Here is a 19,722-nt window from a genome sequence, read left to right as displayed (position 1 = left end):
ATTTTTCCACGATCGCTAGTGCGTCTTATAGGCTTATAGAATGGATTTCGTTCTCAGAATTTAATGAGGCGAGTTTGATAAAACTTTGCTATTTTTCATTATTGCAATGAGGTACCCAAAAATGTAATGAGGATCCGTTTAAATGCAAAAAATAGTAGTCCATAACTTCGTTTTCAATATACATCGTATACCTATTAAAGCAGGGTTTTCCAGCAGGTTTGGTATTGACTCATTACGGATCGATGAAAGTGTCAAGGAGGTTTCGAGTAGTGACAAGATAGGTCAAGTTTTCACACATCGAAGCATGTTTTCTGGAAAGGGACGTCATCCTGGACAAGTGGTAACAGGTATGCCAACCGGGGCGGCTTGACAGGGTAAGCTCAGCTCAGCTCAGCTCCTGATTGGTCTGCCAACGGATCTAGAACTTAGGTATAAGGCAACGCGTCCGTTGGAACGAGAGCCTAGCCCAGTGATTCTCAACCACTGTGCCTGCAGCGAGATTTTTGAAGTGTGCCGACACTGCAAATACCCATACATAAGTGACGTCAGACAAGTAGTTCAATCGGTTCTACCTTCCTAGGGCGTGTTTGGAAATTGTAACCGGTGTTACCAGTAACTGCCGGTAGTTACCAAGGCGTTTAGAAAATGTTACCTAAATAACCAACTGCGTTTAAAAATCACTGTTATGACATCACCGGTTATCCTGCGGTTACTTTCCGAAGTAACCGTGTGTGCCGCCAAATTTTTAAACTATTAAAAGTGTACCGTGACGAAAAAAAGGTTTAGAATCACTGGCCTAGCCTAAGACTGAAGGGGAAAAACAAGTCTGGACTAAGACTGTGTAGTTAGTAGCAGTCAAGATGGATTGCTGTGTATCTCTAAACAGTGTTAAATAATAAAGAGACTTAATTTGTGTTCAAGGAGACATAGGTGTTCTTTTTGATAAATCGGAAATCGTAAGGCACGATTTCAACTTTACTGAGGGGATCGCTAAAACTTTGCAAATATAAAAATTTATTTTAAAATATTTAAAATTTTACACATTTTTTTGCTCTTAAATATATGTGAAAAAGTGTTTTTTTTTTTTTTTTTTGTTAAATTATGAAAGTGGTTATAGCATATATATCATACAGTATATAATATATTAAAGGGAATCAACAGAAAAAAAATATTCTTAAAAACGGTCAATACAGGAAAAAGGTTGGAAATCCTTGTCTTAAAGTGACAATTCTGTATGACAGAAGGCTTCTAAAGAAATTTAGGCCTAGATGACAAAATAAAAACAGCATTGCGAACGCCTAACGGAAAATAGGCGCGAAACACAAACAAAACCCCAAAACAGACAATCCTTTGCGATTCATTTGTTCTTGAATCGCCTCTTTGTGTTGGCAAATGCAAAGTTCAACTGTCTTGTGTCCGTCAGGTACAAACATCGCCTCTTCTACGCTTAACAGGTGTAGAGATCGCTTCTATCTTTCCGGCTTCGCCTCAATTCTAGCGCGATACGGCAAAGTCGCGCGATGTATCTGACGGTAGGAAATCCAAAGAGGAGTCTTTGTATCTGACGATCACAAATAGATGTACAGTACTGTACAGTACATCTGTTTGTGACAGTCAGATAAAAGGATCTCCTCTTCTAAGCCTAACAGGTATACAGATAGCTTTCGCGACCCCAAAAAAAATCTAAAATAAAAATATATACAAATTTGCAAAAAGAATAATGGTATACTACCACAGTTCGCTCTTGTGTTACAATGGAACAGAGAGAACTGAATACACTGAAAAGCGACAACACTACACTAGTTCACACTACAGCGTTGCTGAATCGTTGTCTCGCTGCACCAGAAGTGACACAAAGCGCAACTCACGAAACCTATGACACAAAGCTTGCCATTTTCAAACTCTCACAAATTATTTTCAAGATTTTGCATTAAAATCTCGCGACCCTAAGATTTCGCTAAGCGACCCCAAATGGGGTCGCGACCCATAGTTTAAGAAGCCCTGACCTAGTGTAACAACATACGGATTATCATATTGTTTGTATTCTAAACTTAGTTTTGCACACGTTCGAGTAAATTCAACTAAAATAAAGTCAATAGAATATTTCATTGCATTAATTACAATACTATTTCTTATTGAAGAGAATATTGATTCTTGTAATGTTCTCTACATTTCAATATTTAAAATATTTTATTAAATTATGGTAGGTTATATCTTGGCTGACGAAGGTTACGACGTCTGGATGGGAAATCAGAGAGGTAACACTTACGCCCGAAAGCATATCAAATATTCGCCCGAAGATGGTGAATTTTGGAATTTCAGGTCAGTAGAAAGAGAACTTGCCAGCTCTTTGTACATCAATTTAAAACGTTTCTTTGTAGCATTGACGAACATGCCAAGTATGATACACCGGATAGTATAGACTTTGTCCTAAACATAACAGGTCAAAGTCAATTATATTATGTGGGATTTTCGCAAGGTAACATGATACTCTATGCATTTCTCTCCGAGAATCCCGAGTACAACAAGGTAAGAAATGTGTCCACTTACGTCCACACAGCTTTTACAACTTATTTAAAATTAAAATATTGAATTTTCCAGATCAAAGTAGTACTTTCTCTAGGTCCAACGGCATGGCTCGGTCATATTAAGAGTCCTCCTCTTCGTCTATTAGCTCCTTTCACTAGTGAAGCTCAAGTGAGCATTATGAATAATAATGTTCCTGGAAAAATTGTGGAATCACTTTATCATTATGTTGTTTTTATGGTCTTTTAAGCACTTAGCAAAGAAATAAAATAAGGAATTGATGCTGTTGGAAAAAGGCACAATGAATATTTATTTCAACGAAACATTTACACAAAAGCAAAATGGCGAACTTCAAATACTCCAAAACTCCAGCGTTCTAAATTCTATTTAAAATCAAACAACTTCCAAATCGAATGCTACCTGGCAAAATTGTTATAATTCGCAATAGGTGCAAAATATCTTTTTATTAATAGTCAAAGCTTTTGACTACTTTAATTATGACTTAAACAATCGAAATAACAGTACCTTGTATATAAATTAAACAATAAATGAAATGAACCTCAGCAGAATAATTCAAAATTATTCTGTAAACACCTTTTTGCTTCTGGGATTTTTATTTAGCAAACGTTTTTAACCTAGTCTAATAGGCTATCCTCAGGCTATAATTTTTTGAAACATCTTAACCGTTAAATATTGTTAAAAAATAGAATATAATAAAAGAATAACAATTTTTAAATATTTGAATATAAAGCTAAAGTAACTAAAAATTAATATAAATAATAGAATAGTAGTAAAATGTAAAATAAATAATATATTGAATAAAAGCATACAAAAATATATAGTAGAAATAAGGTAATTATGGTCTTTTGACAAACTTATTTTTTACAATATACATATTTCCATGCCGTTGGTAAACTATATGTAAAATGTAAAAACAAAAAACGTCATTTTTTTGTTTTTACATTTTACATATAGGAAAACATTTTTGAATCACATAAAATTAAAGTAAGGTTATGTACGGGATTAAGCAATTTAAAAAAATTAATCAATACATTCTTACCCCGCAATGTTTAGACAATCTTACTTCTAGTATAATTTGCTTCTTGTTTCAAAGACTATGTTAACTTTCTACTGGCTATTAATAAGCCTTAAACCCAAACTTATCATAACGACTACAAATGAATTTAAGGTGACGGTTTATTCATGTAATTTATTTATTGAATTTAATCTGTATTTAGGATGTATAAAGACATCCCTGTTCAGTTGGGTACAATATTATATAGCACTAGCTGTTCCCCGCGACTTCGCCCGCGGAGGTTTTGCAAGCAAACCCCATTTATATTCAGTATTTCAACAACCATAGTAATTGTTATATAACACCTACCGCCGAGAATGATGAGAATTGCTGAGAATCAAACGAACTATTTTCAATTTGATCAATTTTCTGGAACGTTTACAATCGTTCTATAATCAAACCAATATGCAATAACAAATTCAAATTTAAAATGGTTCGAACATTTTAAAAATCGAAATAGATAAAATATTTATAACAATGTCTGAAATGTTATTAATTTAATACACTTAAGTACTTAATGAAGACTAAACGTAACAAAAAATCGCATGTAAAATAGTACAGTAGAAGCCGTTCTTCCGGTTAAGTCTTAATGCTCTCCCTCACCCCCCGCGGGGGAATTTCTAAAAATTTCTTTTTAGTGTGTATTCTCACGGCATACCCTACTACAACGCAGATAAAAACAAAAAATCGCATCTAAAATAGTACAGTAGAAGCCGTTTTTTCGGTTAAGTCTTAGGGCTTTCACTCTCCCTCCCACGGGGAAATTTCGAAAAATTTCTTTTTAGTGTGCGTTTCCATGACGTACCCTAACTGTCTACCAAATTTCACCTCTTCAGGTTAAGCGGTTTGCTCTGGGCGATGATAAATCAGTCAGTGAGTGAGTCAGTCAGTCAGGACAAGCAATTTTATATATTTAGATTAAGTTAAAAAGTTAAGCGAAAATACAGTCACTTTAAAGTCATTTATGGTCGTAATAATAAGCTTGAATTTAAGGCATATTAATAAGCAATAGAAAATTAATGTTAGTTTTTTTTCAGTCGTTAATTTCACTCATGAAAATAAAATTCTTTATCGAAAGCTTTCCATTTTCACCGAACAGTAGTCAAGACACTTGATTTCCATACAGAACTTTCTTCTGGACCAGTTTCTTAAATTTTCATCACATGTTCTCTAACAGATTCACAAGTGTACTGTTTGCTGGACAATGTATTGTGTCGGTGCAGTGTTGGCGAGAAAATTTTGATTGTTGCAACCGCATGAAAAAATACTTTGTCATCTTGGATAATGACATCATCACCATCGAACATGTTTTCAATGGACGGAATAAAAAAGTTCATCAAAACGTCAACGTATGCCTGGGCATTACATTGCCGTTTTGATATAGCGATGGTCAGGTCAGCTCGCCCTGTCCTTTACCTGACACCCAAATTAACATAAGTGAGATAGGAAATTTGTCGAATTCTTTGGCAGTCACCTTATAAGCTTCGTTAGAACGGCGTGAAACTAATCGAGGTGATGCTTTCTAGCATCACCTCGATACCGATGCAAATTCGTCAGTTATCACTAAATATCTCTTTCATTCAGTACTACAGTTCACGATTGCTTTTCTTTAGCCATTGTAACCTTGTTTTCATATGTTTTGTGTCGGAAGTACTGTCGTTTTGCTTTTGTTTATGAATGTACCATTTCTTTGAAATGAATTTTTAATCTTCTCTCATAAGCTTTAACACCTACTTTTTTTCATTTGTTATTTATCCGTTTTCTTGTACATTTCTTATTTTTAAGAGACATTGCTCTTAGTTTTATATCCTGATATCTTGATATTTTTCGTAGTTGATCAGTTTCCTTTCCTAACATTCTCAATTTCTTTATACTTGCAGACCAGTTTTGATACAGTTGACTGTAAACAGTTTGCTTCTTTTGCAATAGTCGTTGTTAAATTTCCTTCCTTAAAGAACTTTACAATTCTTTCTATTATTTCGATGGATAATTCCGTTGTTGGTGCAATGATTTTGTTACAATAAGAGAAAAGTAGGGTATTTGAGTGGTTTACACGCATTTAGTTTATATCCGAACTTACATATTGAACAAAATAGGAAGCAAATAAATATATAATTTTTCTGTTTTATAATTTCAAAATTTTTCTTGTATGTGATGTTATACAATTGTATATAAATTAAATATATAACATAGGAAAACTCAGGGCCATTCTTACAAAGTTATTCTGTATCAATTGCTTGTTTTATTTCTTTGCTGCATGCTTAAAACACTATAAAAACGACATCGTGATGAAGAAATTCCGTAATTTTTGCCAGAATTTTAATAAAATATTTTTCGATTAAAGATTTTAACTTAAGATTGGTTCAGTTTTTATTTTCCGTTCTGGGACACAAGGAATTTTTACCAAACGATTTTATTACGGAATTATTTGCTCAAACTGCCTGTAAAGTTGATGTCGTAAGATCGATATGCTCCAATATCTATTTCCTAATAAGCGGATATGACTTTTCTCAATTAAATGAGGTAAGGTAAGATAGATTGTAGCGAATGTTTGAAATTATCTTATGTTCTAATAAATTAGATTATTTCAGTCTCGCCTAGATGTGTACTTTTCTCATTTTCCTGCGGGAACATCTACTAAAAACTTCATTCACGTTTTACAGGTAGGTTATGTTGTTTAATATATCGAGGAAATTAAATATGAATAATTGAAATAATTTAAGCCTATTGTAGCTGGTAAATTGGAAAAACTTTCAGAAGTTCGATTATGGGCCATTAGAAAACTTAAAGAGATACAAACAAGTAAGGAAAAAGGTTTATGTTCGATATTTAGATCTTTACTTTCGTTTATATGAATGTGTTTACCTATTAGTTGCAGCCCCCAAAGTATGACTGTAACAAAATTAAAACTCCGATCGCAATTTTTTGGAGTTTGAACGATCTTTTGGCAAATCCTAAAGACGTGGATATACTTCGAAATTGCCTCCCGAATGTGATAGCCGATTATCAAGTACCGCTAGAAAAATGGGGCCATCTAGATTTCATCTTTGCAAAAGAAACAAAGAAATATGTTTATGACGAATTATTGCGAATATTGAAAAGTATTTAGAAATTTTTTCTGTATATAAAATAATGCACTTGTCAGTTTTGCTCTAATTCAATGCATGTTTAACCAGTACTAAATATTTTTTGTTCGTATAAAATATTAACATTATATAATTTGATATAATTAAAATTTTACGGTTCCTGTTTCGGTAAAATTCCGGATACTTTTACTTGCGTGTTATTAGATCACAATGACCGAGAGTTTAGTGTATTGGACTTTCCTGTAATCAATAAAATAAAAATATATAATAAATTAGTATGTTTTGTTGTTATTCATAACTGTTATGATATTATTTAGTTTTGATAGGAAAATCCGAATAATTGCGAAACATGCTATATTTCTATTAACTGCGGTTTATTGTCGGAGCGACGACTAACATTTGACTTCATACATCCTTTGTCAACATTATAACTCCAGAATGAGTTGTCCGATTTTTTTAAATGAAATTTTCTTGGACGACTCATCATGTCTCAAGGATCAACTGATTAAAATTTCAACTCTCAAAAATGATCCATTTTGTAGAACTGGAGATATGAGTCAAAACGGAGGTCGCGTTTTTCTTCAGTATTAGAGGTCCAAATGAGCTGACTAAGGCTACTTCCTATGGCGGCGTCTAATTATATCGAGCCAATTTTCCAGAGATAAACTTGATCAGTTCCAAACGGCAGTAGAGCTATATCCAAGAAACGAGCAAGTTAAACAAAGCAACGAAAACTACTTGCAGTCAACTGGGTGCCCTGTTGCTTATGTAGCCTCTGAAAACACTCCAGATATTGCCTCGTCCAAAGATGACTGAGCTCTTGGTCTCTCTAAGTATTTGAATCTCTCAGTTAATTAATGCCTGAATCCTGCTGAGAGTCAACTTATGGGTGTAAGGAGGTCTCGTCAACGGATCACTAGGAACTACACGCTACATTATATATGTTCCTAATACTCGCTCTCCAGCTTTTCCTTTGTTTATTTTAGTAGAATTCAATAACTATCAGGGACCTTTCATCTATAGTAATCTGTTCCGAATATTTCCCATAACACGCTCTTCGAACGATGGCAGTATATTGCAATCTCGTAGAGAGTTTCCCCTTACCTTAGCATACTCGATGACTATACATAAATCACAGGGATTAACTCTTCCAAAAATTAAAATAGATATAGGTAAGAAAGAGATAGCTATCCGTCTTACCTATATTGCATTCAGGCGAGTAAAAAAAATAATTGACGTAGTATTTTTAAACAGTTATAATAAAAATTGCTACGAGTCAATCTGTAAGTCCAAGGCCCATAGTGATAGAATTTGATGATACGTTGGCATAGCAATTAATTAATGGCTTATTCTGACCTTATATTTGTGCTTTTAAACGGTTAATAGAAATCAAATATGTTGTTGAGAACGAATGATTCTTTCTCTCTTTTTTCCTCATAATCTAGAAAATGAAAATGAAAGCAGCCTCGCTCCGACTACACGCTAGTAGTAGTGGTTTGGGAAGCTTTGATCACAAAATTAAAATTACATAAAAATTTTTAAAATTGCTAATAAAAATTTGTTGAATGGAATATTTCAGATCACAAAATTAATTTTTCAATCACAAATCTTAATTAAATTAATTTTATTTTAACAATAAGGTTGTATTAATTATTAAATGTTTTAATATACAATAAAATNCAAAATGAACTTTTTTATTTTAACATGAAATAGATTAAATAACTTTTATTTTATTTAGGCTTTTCCAGTTTTTTCATTCACTTTATCTAAAGCAAGATATATTTATGCACGTAATAATTTTAAAATTAATTTTTCAGGATATAAAGTATTTCAGATCAAAAATTTCTCGAGTAAATTAAGATTATAAATAATTTTAATATTTAGGAAACTTTTCAATTCATTTCTTAAGAAAAAATTTTCATATTTAGAAAACTTCTCAGTTCAATTCATTGCTTCATATAAAATTAATTTGCGATAATAATTTTTACAATTTGTTCTAATATCCAAGTAAATTGAAACACGACAACTTAAAATAATATTATAACAATAAGGCAAAGTAAAATAGGGAAATAGTTCAATATAATAATTATTTAAATTATATTTGTTACTTATTTATTAAATATCGTAAAGAGAACAATGCTTCTTTAAAATATTTGTGGTAATAACAAATTTTTTAATATTATTTAATCTTAGACACCAAAAGAAGTTCGATGTGTAAATAATTGTAGTTCTAGTTTTTAAAAAGTTTTTTTTTCCTGTCTATTCGCTTTTAAATTTAAGTAATTCATTATACGTTGTGAAATAATTTAATAAGTTTTGTAAATTATTATGTTCGATCTAGTCCGTTATATCCAATGGTTTTTTTTTGTCTATAAAATTTAATCTTTTTAACAGAATCTATATAAATATCTATTACAGCTTCTATAGGACTGTGTAATGTTTTTATGGCCAATCGTCGATAAATAATTTCATGATCTTTCACTTGAAATGTTTCAAAATCTATTAGAATCGCATATAAAATGAATAGAAATCAATGTTTAAAAGAATTAAGTACAACAGACAAATTTTGTAACGATGAATTTGTTAAGAAATTTGTTTAAAATCATTTTTACTTATCACACCTGAGTGCAATAATGTATAATCAGTGTTGTAGTTCAGATCACAAAATTAATTTTTCAATCACAAATCTTAATTAAATTAACTTTATTTTAACAATAAGGCTGTATTAATTATTAAATGTTTTAATCTATATCTATATATCTATATCTATATCTATATATAGCCTATATATAAAAATGGACGTGTGTGTCCTATATTTTACTTTTCAGCCAAAACTACGCATCGCACATGAATGGTGTTTGTATGTGGTAGTAACCCCAAGTCTCCATTCGTGCACTATGATGGTTGCGTCTCGATAGCTATAAGGATGAAAGTGGTTTGGAGATATGGGCTTGAAAGTGGTTGAAAGTGGTTTTCTATTTTCGAATGTTATGTTCGAATTTGTTCGAATTTAATTCGAACATAAAATTCGAATATCGATTCTATTGTAGAACGATTGTAAACGTTCCAGAAACGTTGAAAATAGTTCGTTTGACTGGACGTAAAAATTCTCTAATTAGTCCGGAAACGGGAGACCTAATTTTTGCATTCTGTGAAAACGGGTAAGATTGGCTATAATGTAATTATCTTAATCTTCACTATCGTTACTTTTTGCCCAGCGAAGCGGGTCCTTGCAGCTGGTATCGAATAAAATTAAAACACAATAATTGTATGAAATAATATAACACCAAAACGAATTATTTTTGCATGAATAGATCAAATAATAAATATTCACAAGCAAGACAAAATAGTTTACCAAATCAATCAGAATGAAATAATAAGTGCAGAAGAGATACAAAAACGAATTAAGTTATTGAAAATTAAATCGGCTCCAGGGCCAGATAATATACCAAATTCTTTCATTAAATTATTGTCTTCTAAATTGATTCAATATCTATCTAGAATATTTAACAACATTTACTCCAATGGTACTATCCCACCTAGTTGGAGGGATGTAATTTTTACTATGATTTATAAACAAGGAAATAAATTTGACCGAGCAAATTACAGACCGATTGCCTTATTATCCAGTTTTAGAAAAGTATTTACAGCAATTTTGGCAGAGAAATTTAAACAATGGATAGAGGTAAATAATTAAAAAAATTCAACACAATATTCATATATAGAAAATGGGGGTACTCAAAAATCCTTATTTGTTTTACTAACAACTATTCAAATACAATTATTAAAGAAGAGACAGAAGGTTTTTGCAATATTCTTGGACTTATCAAAAGCTTATGATTCTGTTAGTATAAAGTTCCTACAAAATAAATTAAATAAACATAATGCAAGCTATTAGTTAATTTAATTAACATAATTGGTCAATTATATGGCAACTACAACGTGATTATTAAACAAAATAACATATATTGGAATTCGTTTACAACTAGTAAAACTATTACAAGGTGATCCCTTATCTCCAATTCTATTTAATTTCTATTTATTCGACTTAAATCAATGTTTTTTAAGGGAAGATGATGGAATATATATAGATAATTTATGTATCCACTCAATTTCATATGCAGATGACAATAATATTAGCTCCTACTGCAATGGCTTTAAAAAGGAAAATCATACAGATAACTGAATATCTAGACAATTTAAAAGTAAAAATAAATCCTGCCAAATCAGAAATTATGATTTTCAGAAATGGAATAATCTCTCAAAAAAAGTTAAATCCTTTTACATTAAGAAAGAAAAAATTAAAATAGTCAATGAAAAAAATTCTTGGGAATAATTTTTACGTTTAATCTATCCTTCTGCAAACAATTGTGAGATAAACAGTGGGTCAGGGGTTAAACAAACCCCTAAATACCTCTCGGAGGAAGGGAGAGTTGGCGAACGTCATCTGTATGGAAGGGTGTGGTGTCGTCCGTGTCTTCTTGCCGATGTCCTCTCTCTGTAGCTGGATCAAGTCCGCTGTATGGAGGTTCAGGAGTCGAGGTGGGCACTATCACAAAGTATAACTTCCTATGACGAATCACCCCGAGCTTCCGGAGATTCGAGCTTTTATATCATTAGCGTGTTGTTGACGATGACGATGCATTATTCACACCTAACTGTAAACTTCCTCAGCTAGTCGTTATACAATCGGTGAAATCCGATCTAGTTTAAATTCTTGGGGTTTTTTCCGAAGACAATTAACAGAAAATTTAGAATTTTAAAACTTTCGAAAAAGTCTGCGAGCTCACATCATTTTCCTCTTTCTTTAAAATTATACTTATGAGTATAATTTTAACATTAGAATACACACACACTCTCTCCCTTTTTTGGTCTGGGTTTTCCCGACAATAATAAAAATTTTCTCGACAACAAAATCTTTTTCCGACAATAACAATTTCGATTGTTGACGCGTTACATGTGCAGTTAGCATTCACTACGCGATTTACAACTGGATAAATTGTCTTTAAGAAGATTGTTGATCTACTGCCACAGTTCCGTTGGTGACTCAGTTGTTGGTGCTGGCTATTAGTTGATGGGGAGTTTCAAAGTTCACTGTTGATGTTCTCGATCTGCATTCGTTGACCTTGGAGTGATGTGGACTTCCTGTTGATGAAGCTGTCTCCGTTCAATTGTCCTCGTTGAATCGGGACTTGCATTGTCGAAAAGTCACAAAGTTCATTACACACTAAGTTCCAAGTTGCAGAATCGAATGATGCAAAAATTCGTGGAACTAAATGCTCTCTCTTTAAGACCTATCCATTTCTAAATCCTAGCTAGATTTTTCTAAGCCTGTTTAACGCATACAGGATTTCTAATACCATTGCCTCCTACTAAATACTTGATTTGCGACAAGACGTTTTTTCCTCTAAATGCCCTACTCTAATTCTAGGAGGTGTTGTTGATGGGTGAATCGGTATCGGTATGCGACTTGGTCGTGATTGAGGGGAGATATCAGTAATTGCTTCTGGTTGTAGCGATGTATCTTCTATGGACATGCTTGGTCCTCCTATCAAGGAAATGATAATTAACAAGGCCCGAATCCAGCTTGTAAGGATGTTCAAGCTGGTTCGAAGCGTTGAGTTTTGATTTTCGGCTTCACTTTGATTTTCTTCCTTCTATTTCTCTACCTCCGAGTCTTCTTGAGATGTGGAAGTCTGCTCTGAATAAAGTTCGATTTCCCCTGTTTCTATGTTGATTCTTTTGATTTCTGTTCTGACTTGGTCAGTTCGTCTGTCCCTTTCCGGGATTCTCGACCGGATAACTCTGACTTGTGACGCTCGACTTTGTTCTGTGTAGACCTTGACGAGCGGGAGTTGCTCTTCCCTTTGATTTCGTGGGGTAGTGGGAGTGGATCGCATGAAGCGGAGTATATTCGCATCTTTTTCCGTCCAGTCACCTGTTGTCTTTCTTCTACGGCCTGTCCTTTTTTTCTTTCTCTATGAACAAAAATGACTGACTTTACCATTTGGTAAAATAATTCGCTCGTTGTCTCTATCGAGAATTAACTTCTTCTGCGCTAGAAGCGTTCCTCCAATCACGCCTTCGAAAGGGGCGATAGTATTCGAGCGGACAATTTTGCATGCTTTAGAAAACTTGTGTCCTCTAAACTTGAACCTAGGGACAGTCATACCTATGGTTGAGATGGATTCTCCATTCGGACCTTCTATATTCCTTCGTTGTCCAAACTTAAACAAACTTCCCTTTTAATTTATTGGCAACCTCATTTGACAATACTGTGTCCTTAAACTCTAGATCTATACGAACTTTTACTGGCACGTTATTAATGTAGCATATAATGTAGCATAAAACTACTGGGTTACGGTTTGGTTTCGTTGAGGTCGTTGTTCAAATGATTCCTTTTCATCGCTCTCTATTTTCAGAGGAGGAATCTGGCTCGTCGTTGTCTATCTGTTGAATCTGAGCTGGTGGCCTATTTCGTCGTAGACGAGAGTAGGAAATCGGACAATAATCGTTTCTTCTATATAGCTGGTCTTTCCTAGGTGAGGCGCTTGATAATTCAGCTACACGAGATCGAAGTTCCTAGTTTAATGTTTCCCAATCCTCCGCTGACCTTCCTGTATCTGGTTTGACATCTCTAACTGTTCGCATGATCCCTCGCGGTTGTACGGTCATATTCTCTATCATTTCTTCACTAATCGTTTGACGAGGCTTTTAGCGCCTCGTCAAACGTAGTAGGCTCTCATGACATCGTCCGTTGCCGTATGCGTAAATCAATCCCGTTCAGAAACTGCGCTTTTAACAGTTTATCTAGCTCCTTTGTCTGGATCCTTTGTATAATAGCAGTTTCTTCCACATTTGCACCCGGCTCTGGCGTGATTACTATTTCCATGGCTAGGGACTGAAGACGAGCGGCATACGTCTGCACATCTTCCTCCTTCTTTTGTACACAGGCGTAAAATTTATGAACTCGAAGGTAAAAAGGAACTTTTTTCGAACCGCTCGAACATAACCCGCTTAAATTCCTCAAAATCTTCAATGTCATTGATTCGTCTATCTTTTCTGACGAATTCCCGGGCTATTCCCTTGAGTCTAAGCTTTGCTACTGCCAACATTTGCGCTTTCGTCCATCCTGACAATTTTGCCACATCTGATAGAGTCAAAAAACTCGCTAATAGGGGACCTTCTGCCTGTCCTGCAAACAGAGGCAGTAAAGGAACCAAACTACCTAATCATCCCAAAGTTGCGCGAAGATTTTTGCCTTCCATTTCTATGCTACTATGTTGTAGTCCTGCTACGCTATGTCTAAAATTTAAAAACCTGTTTATGGCGGACAAAACTTGTCTGAGCCGAACCTGCCTAAAACGGACTAACCTGTCAAAAGCCTGGAAGTTGGCTTCATCCCACTCCTGACACCAATGTGAGATAAGCATTGGATCACTGGTTAAATCCCAATTGACCACTTACTGTGCACAGGCTGATAAAACCCGATCTCGGGGTCGTTGAATGACTAGGAGGGCAAATCGAGTGGGGAGTGCGTCGGTAACTTGGCAGTCCTTAATTGACAGAAGACAGGTTAACAAAATAACAAAGCATTTATTGAATCAACAAATCCAAACTCTACAAGAGGCGAACTTACTACTAAGGTTAAATGCGGTTATATTAAAATATTTACAGAAATTGGCGACGAATTTCGTAGCTATGTCGCTGACCTAATTTCTAGTTCGAGAGAGAGCGCTTTTACAAATTCTAACCCCTAAATACCTCTCAGCAAAAGGGAGAGTTGGCGAACGTTGTCTGTATGGAAGGGTGTGGTGTCTTCCGTGTCTTCTTGCCGATGTCCTCTTTCTGTAGCTGGATCAAGTTTGCTGTATGGAGGTTCGGGAGTCGAGGTGGACACTATCACAAAGTATAACTTCCTATGACGAATCGCCCTGAGCTTCTGGAGATTCCAGCTCTTATATCATTAGCGTGGGAAAACTGTCACGTGATTGACTTTTGTTGACGATGACAGTGCATTCTTCACACCTAACTGTAAACTTCCCCAGCTAGTCGTTATACAATCGGTGAAATCTGATCTAGTTCAAATTCTTCGGATTTTTTCCAAAGATAATTAACAGAAAATTTAGAATTTTAAAACGCCCGAAAAAATCCGCGAGCCCACAGACAGGAGATAGGTTTAACAAATAACAAAATAAAGGTTTATTCTATAATTAAAGTTAATTTACAGGAGTATACATAAGGAAGCTACTGATTTAATGCTTAAATGTGGATAACACCAATTTATCTATAATGGTGATCTAACTAATCACTATGCCTCAGGAGAGAGTTTACAAAGGCTCTAGAATGAGAGAGTTATATTGGAGGTCAGGTATACCTTATGTTGGATGACGGTATGCGACGATCATTCTGGACTATGGAAGCTGGCTGGCTGTCACAGGCTTATGTCTTCTACCGGCTTCTCCTCGGATAGGACCGGGACGGGAGACACTGTACTCAGACCTTCCAGATGATCGCGCGGAGGGACGATCGCCATGAACTACCCGTGACGATCGTTTTTATATGATCGTCATTGGCACTGAGCAAACAGGTCGTTCACTCGTTATGACGACTAATTAGCACATGCACGTTGACTAATTAACAAACCGACGATGACTTGTCTTTCTTCCTTCCTACCTTGTGGATGTGTAAAATTTGACATCCTCTCTATTTCCGTTATAACTTGCGATAAATTATTTTTTTCATCCTCTAACGTAAAAATGTGTTAAACTCAAAAATTTACGCCCTGTAAACCCTCGGGCTCACACAATATAAATATATTATAAGTAAATCCAGAAACTTAATAAACAATTTGATTATGATATGCTGTAAGGCAAAAATTAGAAACATTAAAACTCATTTTTAGCTTTTCAATACAATAATAATAAATGCATTATGTTATGCTGCTCCTATATGGAGCTTAAATAATTTTTAAGACAGAAAAAAATTCAGAATATATTTATTCGCAAAATCTTCCAGTTAGAGTATGACACTCCAGGAAGTGCTCTGCGGCTAGAATTTAATAGATTTAAATTGAATACTATTTTGATCACAAGATATGTCAATTGGCAAAAAAAATAATTAATGCAGAAGACTTATCAACAAAACTAATGTATTTATTGTACAACAAATCTAAAAATACCAACATAAAACGAAACTGGATTACATAATTATCAGGGATATTCAATGTATATGGCTTTTCCATAGAACTGGTGTTTGACTACCTTATTAATAATGACCAACGAATTAATCAACTGTTATATAAAGCTGCGAAATACTCAATAATCCAGGATAATGAAGATATACAAAAAAGAAATAAGTTACAGTATAATGTTACTTTTAATTATCCATATATTAATAATTACATGTTTCTAAATCTCCAATTTAACATTAAAAAGTTCTTCATTCAACAACTATTGAAAATAAATATATAGATTATGATCAATCTGGATGCTCTAAATGTGGTAAAAAATTGTCAAAATTTCATTTAATTAATTTATGGATGTAACGAGAAAAACAAACAAAATGTAAACACTAGTGAGAATTATGAATATAATCAAAAGATGGAAATAATTATGTATAGTAAATTGGACAAAATGAATATCAATGACATTTATAATTTATATAATATGTTAAAAACATTTTTGAGTGACAAGTATATTGTTAATTAGCCTTATTCAATCATTAAATTAAATAGACATTTAATGATAAATTTTATCGAAAAGTTTATGTAAAACTAAGAAATTGTTAAAATACCCCCTTGTAACAGGTTACTGCCTTTTTATGTTAAGATTTTGATTGATTGATTATATCATTCTTTTTTTATAATAACCTATTGTAACAAAACAATATGTAAAGACAAAAATATGACAAATTCAGAAAATAAATGCAGTCATAAAAAATTATGTTAACAACAAACATTAACAGGATTTTAATGACAGTAAAAATTTCCCATTCTGTAATAAGATACAAATTGTCATTAACAAAAATCATATAAAATCATAATACAATTATATCAATATATTCAAATAGTAGAACATGAAAACTGTACCATAATTATTGTACAATTAAGATTTTAGCAGAGTATCATTTCACAAAACTTGTACATTAAATTTTCATTCGATTTCAATGCATTTTACATTAAATCCTTAATATATTAATGATTTTCAAATAGGCTAACTTTCTGAATGTTTCTATCTAGATATCTTTGGATAGATGCAAATATATTCTGTTTATATCCAGAATCATGTCCAGAAACTAAAGCTTTTATAAACAGAATCTTTAACACAAAGTGCCTGCCAACATATTTTTTCTTCCATTATTGGGAATTATTTATAATGTTATTTACTGCAGTACAAAGAAAACATTTAACTGGAATTTAATATTATACCAATATTTTACTCCAACATTTCAGTATTTTTAATGTATTTGAATGAAGTAGGAACTTAATTTTATAATTATGTTCTTAATTATTTAATATTTGTGTTATTTAAGATACCGTTACTATCTATTACATCTCAAAAAGTAAGAGACAATACCAAATTTACTTTCTCAAAAATAAAATTTCATTAAATTATTATTACTAGAAAGAAACAGTTCCCAGTCTGTTTGGGAAATTGACACTCTGCTCTTATTTATTTACTAACATAAAATACATATATTGAAACAGCTGAACATAAAGAAAATTTATTCTTTTTTACACGACTGTGTTCAAGGCACTTTCTTGTATTATTGAATTTTAAAATATTATTTTATTTCAATTGGAGAATGAGAAAATGTTTCATAAATATTAGCAGAAAAATTTGTCAATTCTTCAAAATATAAAAGTGATGTCGTAAGAGAGTCCTGTTCATTAGGTTTGTGTTTCTGCATTACTTGACGAATTCCAGGTAGTACTTTAGCCAACGGAATAGCTATACTGTCTGGATTCTTAAACCCATCACAGTTTAAGTGAATATAACATTCAGTTAGACGATCCATTAATTTTGCAAATCCTTGTTCCAGACAATGTGACATTACTCGAGAAAAATCTGCACTTTCAAGTACATCCTTGGTTTCATTAGTCATCTGAGCAATAATCGAATCATTACTTGACAGCAACTCTAAATTAGGACTATTGTACACATCCATTGATAATACATAATAAATAGTAGCAGGAATGAATTCTTGTTCAGAACAAACACTATTTCTGATACTATCCAATATGATTTCAAAATCTTTTAACAACAAGGTATGCTTTAAGCTGATGTTCCCAATTGCAGATTCTACTATGTTTTTTATTGGAATGGTCAATTCTTTTATTCCAGCATTAAGAAAATAATTGACATGAGAAAGATACTTTTGTTGAATTTCTGGTGAGGCAATGATTTTATTAACTTTCAAAGAATTTTTCTCATTTTCTAAATCATTATACATATAACCTCCAATTACGCAAAGTTGAATTCTTAAAACTACAGTAAACNATTTCTTCCTACAACTTCGGTTGTTGTTCGGGATACAGTTAAGGTTTTAACAAAGTTCGAGCGAATACATAATTAGCAAAAAAAAAAAAAAGTTGAAATAAAGTGATTAAACAAAAATTATTACAATTATCGTAAATAACAGTTCACAAATGCTGAACTGTTATTAGATAGTTAATAGAAATAGTTTTTGGAGGGGGAAAATGATCTTCACAATTTGAAATCGATCGAACACACAGTAAAATGCTTGTATAACGCTCGCCATCTATCGTAGTATAAATGTACTATGCCAGAAACCTTCGCGGGAGTATATTAAACAACTTCCCAAAGTTTCACGGCAATCGGATAAACGGTGTGGTAATGCATGAAGGACAGACACACATACATTCATTTTTATATATATAGAACAGAAATTAGACCAGAAATATGTCATGTTTTAGATAAAAACTGGAAAAGCTTAAATAAAATAAAACTTATTTGATCTATTCATGCAAAAATAATTCGTTTTGGTGTTATATTATTTCATACAATTATTGTGTTTTAATTTTATTCGATACCAGCTGCAAGGACCCGCTTCGCTGGGCAAAAAGTAACGATAGTGAAGATTAAGATAATTACATTATAGCCAATCTTACCCGTTTTCACAGAATGCAAAAATTAGGTCTCCCGTTTCCGGACTAATTAGAGAATTTTTACGTCCAGTCAAACGAACTATTTTCAACGTTTCTGGAACGTTTACAATCGTTCTACAATAGAATCGATATTCGAATTTTATGTTCGAATTAAATTCGAACAAATTCGAACATAACATTCGAAAATAGAAAACCACTTTCAACCACTTTCAAGCCCATATCTCCAAACCACTTTCATCCTTATAGCTATCGAGACGCAACCATCATAGTGCACGAATGGAGACTTGGGGTTACTACCACATACAAACACCATTCATGTGCGATGCGTAGTTTTGGCTGAAAAGTAAAATATAGGACACACACGTCCATTTTTATATATAGGCTATATATAGATATAGATATAGATATATAGATATAGATTAAAACATTTAATAATTAATACAGCCTTATTGTTAAAATAAAGTTAATTTAATTAAGATTTGTGATTGAAAAATTAATTTTGTGATCTGAACTACAACACTGATTATACATTATTGCACTCAGGTGTGATAAGTAAAAATGATTTTAAACAAATTTCTTAACAAATTCATCGTTACAAAATTTGTCTGTTGTACTTAATTCTTTTAAACATTGATTTCTATTCATTTTATATGCGATTCTAATAGATTTTGAAACATTTCAAGTGAAAGATCATGAAATTATTTATCGACGATTGGCCATAAAAACATTACACAGTCCTATAGAAGCTGTAATAGATATTTATATAGATTCTGTTAAAAAGTATCAGNTGCTACTCAATTTTTATCTGAAAATACATTGAAAAATTAATTTTGTGATCAAAGCTGCCCATTTTGTAATCAGTGCTACTCAATTTTTATCTGAAAATACATTGAAAAATTAATTTT

The 19,722-nt window shown here is 32.8% G+C and overlaps 2 protein-coding genes and 1 pseudogene across 5 annotated transcripts; 2 read left to right on the top strand and 1 right to left on the bottom strand.

The window, feature by feature from the left end:
- Positions 1-237: 237 nt before the first annotated feature.
- Positions 238-6,922, top strand: LOC111635162 (gastric triacylglycerol lipase-like). Of its 4 annotated transcripts, none has more exons than XM_023380034.1 (8): positions 238-347; positions 2,208-2,322; positions 2,382-2,529; positions 2,602-2,697; positions 5,996-6,124; positions 6,193-6,264; positions 6,335-6,403; positions 6,474-6,922. In XM_023380034.1, exons 1-8 carry the CDS (start codon positions 305-307, stop codon positions 6,708-6,710), a joined length of 909 nt encoding a protein of 302 aa, XP_023235802.1. In that variant the 5' UTR covers positions 238-304; the 3' UTR covers positions 6,711-6,922. The 4 variants fall into 4 exon arrangements, with proteins under 4 accessions (XP_023235802.1, XP_023235801.1, XP_023235800.1 ...); XM_023380033.1 differs by having other exon boundaries at positions 5,969-6,124; positions 6,480-6,922; XM_023380032.1 differs by having other exon boundaries at positions 5,969-6,124.
- Positions 6,923-7,239: 317 nt separating this feature from the next.
- LOC111635161 lies at positions 7,240-13,229 on the top strand (annotated as a pseudogene).
- A 2,991-nt stretch (positions 13,230-16,220) lies between these two features.
- LOC111635157 (peroxisomal biogenesis factor 3-like) lies at positions 16,221-18,181 on the bottom strand. The gene has a single exon (XM_023380027.1). It carries the CDS (start codon positions 18,139-18,141, stop codon positions 17,473-17,475), a length of 669 nt encoding a protein of 222 aa, XP_023235795.1. The 5' UTR covers positions 18,142-18,181; the 3' UTR covers positions 16,221-17,472.
- Between the last annotated feature and the right edge of the window lie 1,541 nt (positions 18,182-19,722).

Source organism: Centruroides sculpturatus, unplaced genomic scaffold (genome assembly GCF_000671375.1).
Source record: "Centruroides sculpturatus isolate CEXI.00-Female unplaced genomic scaffold, Cexi_2.0 scaffold827, whole genome shotgun sequence".
NCBI classification, from domain to species: domain Eukaryota; kingdom Metazoa; phylum Arthropoda; class Arachnida; order Scorpiones; family Buthidae; genus Centruroides; species Centruroides sculpturatus.
Note: the sequence above shows the minus strand (reverse complement) of the source record. Positions and strands in the feature narration are given on the sequence as shown.

What these genes read in the sequence shown, in the direction of transcription:
- LOC111635162 (XM_023380032.1), top strand. Translation starts at nt 305, where the DNA reads ATGTTTTCTGGAAAGGGACGTCATCCTGGACAAGTGGTAACAG. An exon ending in TCCTGGACAAGTGGTAACAG is followed by an intron (nt 348 to 2,207) that starts GTATGCCAACCG and finishes AAATTATGGTAG; the next exon opens with GTTATATCTTGGCTGACGAA. An exon ending in ACTTTTCTCAATTAAATGAG is followed by an intron (nt 6,125 to 6,192) that starts GTAAGGTAAGAT and finishes AGATTATTTCAG; the next exon opens with TCTCGCCTAGATGTGTACTT.
- LOC111635157 (XM_023380027.1), bottom strand. Translation starts at nt 18,141, where the DNA reads ATGTATAATGATTTAGAAAATGAGAAAAATTCTTTGAAAGTTAATAAA.